Source organism: Stegostoma tigrinum, chromosome 6, assembly GCF_030684315.1.
Source record: "Stegostoma tigrinum isolate sSteTig4 chromosome 6, sSteTig4.hap1, whole genome shotgun sequence".
Lineage (NCBI taxonomy): Eukaryota > Metazoa > Chordata > Chondrichthyes > Orectolobiformes > Stegostomatidae > Stegostoma > Stegostoma tigrinum.
The window spans coordinates 17741544-17756342 of record NC_081359.1 but is presented as its reverse complement, the minus strand read 5'-3'; the positions used below and the strand labels follow the sequence as shown (position 1 = coordinate 17756342).

Here is a 14799-nt window from a genome sequence, read left to right as displayed (position 1 = left end):
GACAACAAAGGAGGCAAGACTGTGAAGGGGGATGAGAAGAAGTATAAGAAAATTTAAATGCTGGACTGGGATCCAACATAGATCATCGAGCACAGACAATAACAGAGTGGAGACTGAGCAATCAATAAACAAAACAGAGGTCAAGATATTCCCCCCGAACAGATTTGCCAAAAAGTATGAATTGAGAAACTATCCTTACTACCAGTTTGCAACATGTAGTGCAAAGAATCAAAGTAAAATTAAGGGAGGGTTCAAGACAGGCGTAGGATATATATCAAAAGGATATGATTTTGCCACAAACATAGATCGACGAAAAGGAGTCCCTCCTGTTCTGAATAATTCAGAGACAGTTTAGAAGAAAAGCACACAATTTTGTACCGACAAATATTTATGGCGGGGGTGGGGGAGGCGATGGGAAAGGTTGGGGACTGCAGAGTTGGAATGCCGCTGGGGTAAACATGGAATTGGAAGAAACATAAACATGGAGACAAAATAATTAATCTGCATCCCATTTCTGTCTGGTCCAGAAAAGGCCAGTGCCAACAGAATGCCGACAGCTGCCTGAGACTATGTGCGGGGGTCGAGAACTGTAAAATGCCTGTACTCGGTGCAGTCGAAATATAGATAGCTACACCGTACACTGTTCAACATACAAGCACTCTGCCAAAAATCCATCAGAGCAAAATAAATAAAGCCTCTGTAGTGAATTCATTCATCTCAATGAACCCATTTCTTGGAGCAGGATAATGGAGGGTAAATACTGAAAAAGTCCAAAAAAGCAAGTGGGAGTTAAAAAAATTCACATTCTAGAAGACTGATGTCCTTTATACACCTCACATTACACTATAAATCTGCCATGAGTGAAACCTCCAGCAGAAATAACCTTTCACAGCGCGAGCAGAGTTGTGCACAAGGAATTCTGCTTATAGAATCTTTCGGAGGCTAACCATGAATTGTGCAAGGTGCAGTGATATATATCTGGACGTCTTCAAAAGACTAAGAATGACACACTGTTCCTTCTGATGGCAAAAATCAATTATTAGGGCCAAAAAGAACGTTTTAAGTTCAAACCCCATTTCAGAGACTGAAGCAAAAAAATCCAAGCTTATTGTCCCAGTGAACGTTGCGCTGTCTGAGGCAGCATCTTCCCATTACTGTGGGATCTTCCACAGCCTCCTTTTGGCAGATGAGGCCCACATTTTAACATCTCGTCTGACTGTAAGAGGTGGTTCGACACAAATTGCTAAAATAAAGAGGTCACTGATGGACATCAGAAGAGGCCTTTGAAAAGGCCCTGAAACACAGCATATTCAGGGCAGAAACAACTCAACACAACACAGGGTGACACAGTCATATCGCAGATTTTGTTTCCCTCTACCTTAAATTTTTGGTATTCGTTAACGTCTCAATTAGATTGCTGCCTCACCTTCCATATTCAATGGCATACAAGCCTTGTCTGTGCACCCCAATCCCCTAATTTACATTCTTAATACATCCCACCACCTTTATCATTATTGGTTGAGGGATAAATAATGACCAAAGCACAGGAAAGAAAACTGATCGCAAAGGCTTGCTGTGCACAAATTGGCTGCTGTATTTCCTACAATACAAAAGTGCCTGTACTTCAAATATACTTCATTGGCTGCGAAGTGCTTTCAGATGTCCTGCATTTGGTAAGGCACAATGAGGAGATGACAGCAGAAATACCCCACTGAACAGTTCATACATGTTCAGACAGCATCTCTAGGTCAGAAAATAAATATCAGTCATTGCATACTCACAGGTCTCAATCAGCAGTTGTAAAACCATAAACATCATGTGTACAAACCATTGAGAAACAGAACCGGAAGCAATACCATCCACCCTAGCAAACCGAGGCATATAAATAACAAGCAGGACAGAACACCGATGCTTCACCAGAGGCGCACTGACAACTTACCCAGCAGGGTGATGAAACGTCTGCAACCAACCCCACCAGAGCAAGTCTATAACCTCAGCATGTCGACTGTTTGGTGTGATTCTGTAATTGGGAAGCACTTGCTAAACCACCTAGTGGTATTATTGCTGGACTGTGAATCCAGAGACCCAGATAATGTTCTGGGGACCCGGGTTTGAATCCCGCCACAGCAGATGGTAGAGTCTGAATTCAATAAAATATCTGGAATTAAGAATCTAATTATAATCATGAATCCGTTGCCGATTGTCAGGAAAAACTCATCTGGTTCACTAATGTCCTTTAGAGAAGGAAACTGCCATCCGAACCTGGTCTGGCCTACACGTGATTCCAGACCCAGAGCAATGTGTTTGACCCTTAAACTTCTGGGTAATTAGGGATGGGCAATAAATGCTGCCTGGTCAGCAACACCCTCATCCTGTTAATAAAGGATTCTGAGTGTGATGATAGCAACACAATAACCAAGTTAAGACAGTCATGGTTCACTTACATTTGCCTGAAGTGAAAATTTACATATGCACAGCTCAATTCTCTACAAATACAACATATATTCAAGTTTTGTAACCTTTTCAATTCCCCGGCACTTTAGGGAGTCTATGGTTACCCATCACCTTTCACCCATGGTAATGCTTAAGCAGCTCAGAGTCGACCAATCTGCTGCTGTATAAATTACTGTAAATATTTTAAATCTGCATTCTTGTGTTTGTTCTGAGCAGTCCAGACAAAAACCTGCAACAAAATATAACAACCTTTATAATCCAACCAGCACTGATTATCAACAGCTACAATTCTACACATGTAGTACTGAATATCAGAACATTAGGCTTTAGGTTCATTTCAAATCAGCTTGTCAATTGGCAACAGAAGGTCATAATACTGTTTAAAGTCAAATTGGATAAAAATCAAACTGGAAAAAGTCTTTACCTGTTGATTTAAAGTACAAGTGCTCTAAAGCCTGTGTAAACCCGAATCAACAACTCTCTATAGGTCAAGACACAAGAATTCTAAAAAAAAATTAGGCTCAAAACATTAACTCTGTTGACAGAATGTAAAGAAAATGGAGAAAAGGCATCTTGCAGTCAGTTTCTGAGGTTGTGGAGTTCAAAAAACTAAGATCTAACTTCAATCTAGTAACCACACGTTGAATGATCTTCAATCCATTTACATCCTCTCTGAAATAAGAGGATCAAAACTGTACACAGTCATCGAGACATGGTCTTACCAATGCCTTATATAACTAAAGCCTAACAGGTTTATACTATCATAGAGATGTGGTGCATGGAAACAGGCCCTTCAATCCAACTCATCCATTCTGACCAGGTATCCTAAATTAATCCAGTCCCATTTGCCAGCATTTGGCCTATACCACTCTAAAACCTTCCTATTCATGCACCCATTCAGATTTCTGAAGAGGGGTCTAGGCCCGAAACGTCAGCTTTCCTGCTCCTCTGAAGCTGCTTGGCCTGCTGTGTTCATCCAGCTCGACACCTTGTTATCTCAGATTTTCCAGCATCTGCAGTTCCTGCTATCTCTCACCCATCCAGATGCCTCTACTTTTACATTCAATTCATTATTAGCACTTACATGTTTCTGCGTGAATACTAATTTTTTGTGACACAAAAACATATATACTGTTGTGGACCTCAGAATTCTGCAGAAAATCTATATTCTGCTTTTTTATGCTTCCTACCAAAATGAACAACTTCAGATTTTCTCATATATAAAACTTTCTTATGCCTACTGTGCAACGTCTCTTCCCATCTTCATACCATCTAGAATTTAACAACCATACCTTTGCTCCAAACATCTAATCCTTGATGTAAATTGTAAAATGTTGAGGCCCCAGCAGTGGCCCTGACAGGATTCTATCCATCCCATCCTGCCAATCGGACAAGGACCCACTTTTGTATACTGTTTGCCAACTAATCTTCTAACCAGACTAATGTGTCAGCTCTCAAAACCATGAGCTCTTTTACACAATAACCTTGGCACCTTATCAAATGTCCTCTGCAAATCGAACTTCTGTATGTTTAGAGGCATGCCTTTAGTCACAGTAACAGCTATTCCTTCAATATTCTAATATTCCAACCAATCATCCCACTTGCCACTCACTATTGTGCAGTTATATGCTTTTTCCTTATGTGTGATCATTTCCCCAGCTGCTTTAGTTAACTACGGGTAATCAGTCCTCCCTTCAGAATTTTTCTTCATCATATAAATATACTAAGTATTTTGTAATATCCCCTTGAAAATCTGCAACAGAGACATCCCATTAAATCCCAACACAATTAAATATCTCCTTAAATGTGCGACATTTATGAACAAGCTGTCAGAGGAAGTGGTGGAGGCTGGTACAATTACATTTAAAAGTCATCTGGATGGGTACATGAATAGGAAGGGTTTAGAAGGATATAGGCCAAATGCTAGCAAATGGGACTAGATATCGTCAGTATTGGCAAGTTGGATTGAAGGGTCTATTTCCATGCTGTACCTCTCTACGACACGATGTTTACCACAGTGAAATATCCTCTTGGATGGCTGCCACTGCTGCCTATATTTCTAAGATGTTAAACACATGTCCGTATAGGAGTCTCAGGAGTGAATCTGATTTACCCAGAGCATGCATCTGCTTCAATAATAACTAAACCTGAGTCTGCGTGCGCATTAAAAATGGAGTTGGCTGCCTATTCAAATTTGAGTTTTCAGCTGGTCTCTGCTATGCAGTCCAGGTGAAGTACCTGCCTGAGGTGAAGCAGGTCTGGAATCTACTTTAATCTACTGACTACTGGCAAGCGGAGGCCATGGGTTCACATTCCACTTAATAACCTTAAGCACAAGCTGCCACCTCGGTGGCCATACTGAGAGAATGCTGCACTGGCGGCGGCGTCATCCAAATGAGACATTAACTCAAGCTGACATCTTTGTTTTCACATGGGTGTAAAATATCCCATGGCCAGCACTGTAGAGATGAGCAGGGAAGTTGCCCGAGTATCTTGGGCCATTATTATCCTCGATAAAACACCACTAAAATAAAATGTGACCGTTAATGCATTACTGTTCAGTGGAAGCTTCCTCTGAATAATATGGCTGTTACATTTCCTACAAAACATTAACGGGTACACTTCACTTGCTGAAGATCTTTTTGGGACATCCTGAAATTGTGAAAGGCTGTGTAGAAATCTAAGGAATCGAAGGCTATGTTGACAGAATGAGATGAAATCGGGGTGGGGGGCTGCTGTTGAAGGCTTGAATAGACACTGGATCAGACAAGTTCGGGCAAATGGTCTTTTTCTGCTGTAAATCTAAGCATCACTTTCTTGGGGGGAGGGGGATCACCATTGATGTTAAAGAAAGATTTTCAGTTCAATATTTATTAACTGTATTCAGTGAACCCAGTAGAAATTCTTAGATCATTCAAACATTTCTCTGCACTTCACATAAATTGACTCCAGCTGCATTAAGTCAAGGCGTGTGCCGAGAACCAACATGCAACTTGTTTGCTGGCCAGCTTTTCTCTTTTGCGTAAACACTATTTCAACACTCATTTTGATGCAGGGTTGGTGCGACATGTAGTCAGCAGGATTCAAACCTATGCGTGGAGATCCCACTGTATCTTAAACCCATCAGTTTAACCACGAAGCCACAAATACAAAGACATGTTCATTGGCCAAACATATTATTATCAGCACGACAAGGGGAACGAAATATCTGGTTTCCAAACTTTCAAAGAAAAGCACCTGATAGTCTGATCACTGAGTCACTGGCTATATTTAGACCTAATCTATAATTTCAGGCTGCCGGAAATCACACCCATCTCTTGTAAATAATCTCAATTAGCCACAGTTTGCCCTCCCTTTCACACGGTGAACAGTCTTGATCAACTGGAAAATGTTTGATATTGATAATCTGTGAACCTCAACCAATGTGCTTCAAGAGTTAGCTTCTGAGAAATGTAGAACTTCAGAAGCCCTGATTGCATTTCTTAGAATATTGCAATGACCAGACCATATCTAGGAGCAAATTACTGCAGATGCTGGAATCTGTACTGAAAACAACAAATGCTGGAGATCACAGCAGGTCAGGCAGCATCCATGGAGGAAAAGCAAACAAACATTTCAAGTCTAGACGACTCTTCTGATGAGAAGAGACTCGAAACATCAGCTTGGTCTCTCTCTCCATGAATGCTGTCTGGCCTGCAATGATTGTCAGACGATACCTGTTGATAACTATTTATATTAAGATATCTGATTACATCTAATGAGACATTTATTCAAGATACCAAAAAACAGAACTAGTCTAGGTCAGGAGGTAAGATAACAAAGTGTGAAGCTGGATGAACACAGCAGGCCAAGCAGCATCTCAGGAGCACAAGAGCTGACGTTTCAGGCCTAGACCCTTCATCAGAGAGGGGGTTGGGGACAGGGTTCTGAAATAAATAGGGAGAGAGGAGGAGGCGGACGGAAGATTGATAGAGGAGAAGATAGGTGGAGAGGAGAGCATAGGTGGGGAGGGGATAGGTCAGTCCGGGGAGGACGGACAGGTCAAGGAGGCGGGATGAGGTCAGTAGGTAGGAAATGGAAGTGCGGCTTGAGTTGGGAGGAGGGGATAGGTGAGAGGAAGAACAGGTTAGGGAGGTGGGGGCGAGCGGGGCTGGTTTTGGGATACAGTGGGGGGAGGGGACAAGTTGGGCTGGTTTTGGAATGCAGTGGGGGAGGAGAAGATTTTGAAGCTTGTGAAATCCAGGAGGTACTTATTTTTCAATCTGAACTTCAACCGGTAGGTTCACTGCAGATGAATATCAAGCTTGACAGAGTACATTGTATAGTGTTGTTCTGTACCTTATAAATGTTTACAGTGGAATGGAAGAAGGGGCAATATAGATTTACAGGCATGATACCAGAACAGAGTGTTTGTGACTATCAGGAAAGACTAAACTGGTTGGGCCTCTTTCTTTTCGAAAAGAGAAGATTGAGGGGTGACCTCAAGCACATCCTCTTTAAAATTATAAGGGATTAGATAGCGCAGATTTGAAGAACATGTTTCCACATTATGGAGCAGGCCAAAAACTGAGATCTGTAGACAAAAAAAGTAGTCATAAAAAGAGAAAAGTCAACAAGTACACAAAAAATAAATAGGTTTGAGAGTTCCCTCACTTCAAAAAGTATAGACTATTGAAAATTTTAGATGCAATAAAACAGATGAAATGTACATAGAGGTCAACAAATGAGGGAGGAAGAAGAGATGGTGATGGAGCAAATTAATATGCTTTTTGAAACATGCTATTAAAGTTTTAAGTGTTCAAACTTCAGATTATGATCTCTGTGACAGAGGGAGCGGGACCTCTGACATCTCAACAGCATTGCTCATTATCAGTTTTAGTAACTGAATGCCAAAAAAGCAAAATTCAAACAAGTGCAACTGACTTGAGAAGCCTTTGCTATATTAATATTCCTTTCACTTACATGGTGTACAAATCAGGCATGTATCGTGCTTTTAAACACGAGTTTAATATCTGTGCACAGCATGTAACATTACCAACTCCAGAATTTGCTGCATCTCACCACACTTCAAACCATGCAAAGCTATCTTAGTAACAATCTCACCTGAACAAGGCAGGGGCAGTTTGTAGAGCTCTCATCTCTGCATCAGATAGTGGGTGTTCAAGTGCCACAGTGTAACTAAGGACAAATATCAGAGCTAGCACTTCAGTGCAGTAATGGGGGACCGTTAGAGACTGCATCTTTCAGACGAGCTTTTAAACTGAGACTCTGTCTGTCCAAGTTAGAGTAACTCTTGAAATATCCCCTTACTAAATTTCAAAGATCTTCCTGGTGTCCTAGCCAATATTTATCATTCGAGCAGGGTCACAAAAGGAACAATGCTTCTAATGGGAGCTAGCTGCATAAAAATACATTATATTACACCAAGTACACTTCAAAAACTATTTGTTGGCTTTAAAGCACTTTGGAACGTCACACAGCAGTGAAAAGACACTATACGATTGCAATTTTTTTCCATCTTTAAATTAACAGCATGACAAAAAAAAGCAGAATAGGAGCAAACAAATCTACCATTCCGATAATCAACGCAGCCTAAATGATAAAAAAGGCCTTTTATTCTTCATGTTGAATGAAAATAATATTCCTCTTCTACTAAATGTAAATAAACAAAATCAGGCAGAACGAGCATGAGATTTGACCAACATCTACATTAATAGCAGTTAAGGAGAGTGTCTGCTGTAGAAATCAAGTGCAACAATTTGATTACAATTGCCAGTTCAAAAACTTATTTACAAAACCCTGCTGTAATCTCACTTATTCAACTGCAATACTAAGCAGATCAACATTTAAGTCTGTATCAATTAAACAGCTTTGCGTTTGATACTATCTGAACATACAAACTGTTTAAAGAAATGTAATTAAAAATTTAGAGATAGTAAGAACTGCCGATGCTGGAGCCAGAGATAACACAGTGTGGAGCTGGAGGAGCACAGTGGGCCAGGCAGCATCAGAGGAGCAGGAAAGTTGACGTTGAGTCGGGACCCTTCTTCAGAAACAAAATTAAAAATTTACTTTGATTTCTAGATAAAAAATGTTTTTTTTCTCTTTGAGATAATGGATTGGTCCCGAGAACCGATTTCACATACACAATATGTCCTACATTACAAGAAAGTAACCACATTGCAAAAACATTGACTGTAAGGCTCTTTGAGATGTAATAAAACATGGAAGGTGCTACACAAATATAAGTCTTTCATTTTCATTCTTGGTTGCGTGAAGGTAGCATATTGACTCATAGATTCATACAGCGCAAAAGAGGCCCTTCGGCCCATCGAGTCTGCATTGATATAACCTCCGGGAAAGGTGCGCCAATCCCAATTTTCCTCAATTGTCCTATATGCTTCCATGTTATGATATTATAAGTAATCATCCAAATATCCTTTAGAGGTTGTCAGGTTTCCAGCCTCCAGTACCTTCCCAAGCAGTGCATTCCAGATTTTGGACATGCTATTCAAAATGACCATTCACATTGGAAATCTCCTCTACAAAGTTCAAAAACTTCTTTATGCTCAGGTTATAAAGCAAAGAGAGTAGATTGAAAAATTACGGTTGTAGAGTTAAGAACAACATAAAACTTTCACCTTGTTGAGAAAAATCTGCTCAAGCAGAGATAACTTAATTTTAACTACAAAATCCAAAAATAGTTTCCCTTCAAACTCTGGGTTCTTTCTATCCAACTTACATTTCACAGTCCCCCAGTTCAGCCGTTGTTAAAACAGTCAGAGGGCCAGTATCCCCAGCTGTCTGTGATATTGCAGATGACTCAAATTTCAGTCAAGTTGAAAACTGGATTTTCTCTGAGCAAGGACTGAGGGAGCAGACAAACAATGCAAAAAGCACCATGGGTGTTTCACCAGATTTAGAATCCCCTCAGGACAATCCTAAACAAAGGTTTAACCAACACCCAGCACACGAAAATGCAAATTCTTCAAGAAAGTCTCGGACATTCAAATTAGCTGCAACAAACTAAGAAAAGCCTTAAAACTAAGCCCTTTGCTTTGAGTCATTTCCGAAAAGGTAAAACATTCCCCCTTTTCTTGACCAGTTTTAACGCATATACCATTCTGAATGTCATTCTTAATTACAGCCTACACAGGTAACAGAATAAAACTCTTTCATCTACAAACCTCACATCTGTAAAAATGCTTAAAGTTCCTAACAAGGAGGAGAAAAGAATATTAAGCAAATATCTAACTGAATTTCTCCAGTGCAGCTTTTGGGTTTTATCATCCCAAAGCTAAAAGTGCCGACTGAACTGGTTAAACAGAGATAATGGGAACTGCAGATGCTGGAGAATTCCAAGATAATAAAATGTGAGGCTGGATGAACACAGCAGGCCAAGCAGCATCTCAGGAGCACAAAAGCTGACGTTTCGGGCCTAGACCCTTCATCAGAGAGGTTAAACAGTCAGGTTTGAAGGTTAAGCAACTGTTCTGGCTCATTACAGTCAATCCAACAGGTAACGCTCGCCCAGTAAGAAAGTGATCTCTGCATTAACACGAAACGTGTTCGCAGCACAATGGGTCTACTGGATAACAGGACATATCACAACACTGCAAACTTTGTCATGTGAAAAAAAGGGAAAAGATATCGTGTACAGCCTGTAATTTGATGTGTTAGGAAATGTTTAGAGACGACTTTGCAGCAGCGCTCCACTTTTTCCAAGTTGGACATTTATTTTACCGCCACCCTTGACGGAGGGACACAACGTGAGACGTAGACCTGCGCTTCCACACATTAAGTGGACAAGCTGCGAAGCCCTTAGCTTCAACTGGGGCGGGGGGGACGCGAACATACTGCTTTTAAAGCATAAGATACTCATTGACACAACAATCTAGTACAGTTGTTTGTATTCACTCAGCTGAAACGGGTTTATCGCTCAAAGCACCCGTTTAGTCCACTCCCTTCACTCGTGTGAATCAGTTTCTCAGTAAACTGCGAAATGAAAGATTTAGAACGAAAGTGAACATCGGAACTAAAGCTGAGCAGATGCAACAATGATCTCTGCGGCTGGGTCCAGAACAAGTGCTTCGGGCTTTTATTCAAAGAAAGAATTTGCAGCCGTTTGTTAAACTCACATCCAGGTTTTTGGCAACAGTTTCGGTGAGTGGCATCTCGCCAATATCTGGGTCAGGCTCGCACGGTGCACCCTTACTCTTCTGCAGAGGGTCGACCATAAGCTCTTTCTTAAAAAGTCGGTTCACTCTCCCTTGCATTTTCTCCAGGTCCCTTGCAGCCAGGGGCGGAAAGTCCGGAGAGCTCTTCTCTTTTGCAAAAGCAAAAATCCCGTTTGCAGAACTTCTGCAAACCAAAACGCTTTTTTTTATTTTCACAAAGAAAAAGTTAAATGTTGCTCCAAGCCCTCGGTGGGCAACATCTTCAGTTAAAACAGTGACAACAAAATAAAAGGTGAGCCACGCCACGGGCAGTCGGCGTTCGCGCAAAGTCTGATCACATCTCAGTCACAGGCAGAGAGAAAAACTTTCCAGCAACGTTCCCTCCGCCCTTCAACCAGGGAATGCGTGAGCTACAGGACAAAAGGATCTGCCCAAGGTTGCTAGCTATTGGAGCAGTCTCCCCTTCGTGAATACGCCCTACACATATTCACTTTACAAATATGCACAGCAGTTCAACCACCGGCTACAAAACTCAGAAGGGACAAATGCACAATTCTCTCTCCAATCCACCCTCAACTCTTCCGGCCACTCCCCCCAAAATGCATTCTGCCCTAGAAACTTTGGAAGTCACACTGAAAAGCGTGGGACCTGCTGGAAAACAGTGCCTTTTATCACAACGAAACGCAGTTCAAACTTTAACTGCACAATTTGTTGGATTTCCAACGTTCCTGCATGCTCCCACCCCCTTTCGAAGAGTGTTTCAGAACTAAATCATTGCTCTTCTAAGAGAGTCGACCTGGAGATTTTCTTTCTAAAAAATCATGAAGACATTAGCTCTCCCACAAAAAGCTGGCTTGCAGCTGGGAGTCAATTAAAAGTTGCAAGACTGAGATTGATAAAGCCAGTTTTGTAGGTCAAAGCCATGGCAGCAAAGTGGAGTTTGACTTAACTGAATGGTGATAAAAGACATGAGGAGCTCTCTTGTTCTCACTGTGGCACTGAAGAGCGAAAGTTGACGCCAAGGGTTGAGATGCACTTAAAGAATAATACGTTAGTGATGTATGAGATTGTGAGATCGATAATTCTCATTTCAACATATTCTTTAACATTATAAACACACTTGATAACAGAGAAAGATTGACAGTGAGCCAAAGGAGATATCAGGAGCAGATCCCAAAAGCTTGGTCCAAGGGGTGGATTTCAAGGAGCATCTCCAAAGACAAGCGCATTTGATGAAGGGAATTCCAGAGGTCGGGCTGGGTGAAGGCACCTGGGATCGGGTCGGGGAATGTACACAGAGCTAAAGTTGGCAGACTACAAATTTCTTGGGTGGGTTAGAGAGGAAATTACAGAGAAGGGTGGGGGATGGAGGGAGAGGGGATGCCAGGATTGAAAATAAAAGGGGAGGATCTTGCATGTAAGTGTAATTAGGTGTGGATCTGGTGGGTGACTGAGACTTGGTCCATGTTACAATACAGGCAGCAGATTTCCATTTAGCATGGAACTTCTGGAGGGTGGAGAGAAGGTAGAGGGGTGCGAGAGTGTCGGACTTGACAAAAGTATTAAGAGCATTCCTGAAGGTAGCAGTCTGAGGCAAAGGTGGAGACAGGCAATGTTATGGAAATGAAAGTACATGGTCAAATAGGACACCAAAGTGTCTCAGCTGGAAATGAAGAAGTGGGAAAAGAATTGTGATCAAGAATCCAAAAGAACCTATTGCTACAGGATAACAAAGTTAAGGGTATCATAGAACTAACTAAGAGAGGATGACGGTGAGCTAGAACATCATCATCCATGTTGGAACCAATGAAATAGACCGAGATTTGTAACATTATGTTAGATCATGAAGAAGGCACAGAAGAGGGAAATTTTCATGTCATAGAATCATTTATGTGCAGAAAGATGGTACTCAGCCACTCGATCTTTGTAACTCTCCCTTTTTTTATTTTAAGTGCCCTTTCAATTTCCATTTAAATGCTTGGCTAGCCTATTTGGGTGGATGGCAGGTTTGAGATGTAGATTGATGCCAAAGTGTGACTTCAATTCCCACACCCTCTGAGGTCACCATGAAGAACTCACCTTTTAACCTCTCCTTTCTCTGAGGCACAGTGGAACTCAGGCTAAACCACCATTTGTCCTGTCTTTGTCACAAAAAAGCAGCCCTATGGACTTCTGCGACTTCACTTGTACCAATTTTTCTCGGAAATCATTGATTGTCTTTAGTTCCAACACCCTCGGACCACTCACTGTATTAAAAAAAAGTCCCTCGCATTCCTCGTGCATCTCTTACACAAAACCTTAAATCTGTGTCCCGTAGTCCTTCTACCTTCAGCTATTTGGAACAATTTTCCTTTGTCTACGCTCCCTAAGCCTGTTGTGATCTTGTACACCCCCATCAAATCTCCACTCAATCTTCTTTGTTCCAAAATCAAACTCAGATAGGCCTTGCAACTAATCTCCCACACCTCACACCGGTATATTTTGAACTATTCTGACATTAACAGGAAGACCTAATTAAGATTTTTAAATTATCCATGTGTATGATGAAGCTAAATCCGATAGATAAGCAGAGTGTCACTGGAGGACATAATTTTTACAGCACCATCAAAAGAACAAAGTGGACATTTGGGACGATGCCCTGGACTGGCCTCACTCACCACATCATTAGACATGACAGAAGACTTAATGACTTCCTTCAGTGCTGTAAAATTCTGAGGTTAATAAGGGTGAGGCAGCAGCTGTTATTTACCTGGACTTCAGAAAAGCATCCAAAGCTGTTTACACACAACAGAGTGATTCACAAGATGCACATTCATGGCATAGATAGCAACAATCAGATTGTATTAGAGTGGCTGAAAGTCGATAAAGGGCAGCGCTGTGTTGGGAAGGACAGTGTGGAAACACTTGTCTGGAATTTCACAGGGATCAGTCAAGCATCGCTGCTTTTGTAATGATAGTTTGTGTTCAGGAGTTAGAGATGTTGTTCAGGACTACAGATCGTAGAATGATCAATGCTGTTCCAATCATAGTGTCTCAAAATCGCTTCACTTACCATCCTCCTCTCTAGAGTTCTCCAAGGACTAACTGTAGTCTCCTTACCCCTCAATGGGCCCCAAACACAGAAATTGGAAGTTTACACTGAGGAACGCACTGTGCTTCACCACTACTCAACGCCTCCCTGCCTCTGTATAGGTACCTCCAATCTTAGATGACTCACTGTTTCATAAATTTAGGACAAAGCTGACAAAATAGAAACATAGAAAGATCTACAGCGCAAAGGGGACCATTCAACCGGTCATACTGATGCTGAATCGCACCGTTCATCTCTTGGTCTGTAGCCCTGCAGGCTATGCATATCAAATGTATCCTACAGTGTCCTTTTTAACGCAACGATGCCTCTTGTCTTTATCCCTGTCTCAATCCGAGTTCCAGAATCCCACCAGCAGCTGAGCAAAAAAATTCTCCTCAACTCCACTCTAATCCTTTGACCAACTATTTTCAACATATGACCCCTGTTCTTGACCTCTTCACTAATGGAAATCGTGAACTGAATTGGGAATTCTGGCAAATACAATAATTAGGATGATAACTTAAAAGGCACATTAATATTTAAAGCACTATCTGAACAAAGAAAGTCATTTTGAAATAAAAGCATATGTTACATAAGTACATCAAAGTAATAGAACAGAATGCAGAATACGGTGTCACAGAAAAGATGCACAGAAAGATCAACTCTAATATAGGAGAGGTCCATTCAGAAGTCTGTCAACAGCGGGGAAGAAGCTGTTCTTAAATCTGCTGGTATGTGTTTTCAAACTTTTGTGTCTTCTGAAAGAGAGTGGAAGACAGTATAACCAGGGTGAGAGGGGTCTTTGATTATATTAGCTGCTTTTGAGGCAGCAGGAAATGTAGATGGAGTCAATGGAAGGAAGGCTGGCTTTCATGATGGACTGGGCTGCGTTCACAACTCGCAATAATTTCTTGCCGTCTTGGGCAGAGTAGTTGCCATACCAGCCTGTGATGCATCCAGATAGGATGCTTTCTATGGTGCATCTATTAAAATTGGTAAGAGTCATTGTGGACATGCTGAATTCCCTTAGACTTCTGAGGAAGAAGTGTTGGTGTGTTTTCTTGACTGCAGCATCAACATGGAGTAGGATGGATCATT

At 41.4% G+C, this 14799-nt stretch overlaps 1 protein-coding gene across 15 annotated transcripts in view; it reads right to left on the bottom strand.

The window, feature by feature from the left end:
• LOC125453562 (dedicator of cytokinesis protein 9) overlaps positions 1 to 14799 on the bottom strand; it is a 316948-nt gene that overhangs the window by 219950 nt on the left and 82199 nt on the right. For 2 of the 15 annotated variants that reach the window (XM_059646467.1, XM_059646470.1), the window contains exon 1: positions 10593 to 11085. The exons of 12 other annotated variants lie outside the window; for them this stretch is intronic. In XM_059646467.1, coding sequence (XP_059502450.1) covers positions 10593 to 10730 — 138 coding nt within the window. In that variant the 5' untranslated portion in view covers positions 10731 to 11085. Of the gene's footprint in view, positions 1 to 3746; positions 3777 to 10592; positions 11086 to 14799 lie in introns of those variants that run through there. One more of the 15 variants, XM_059646472.1, reaches the window with a different exon arrangement.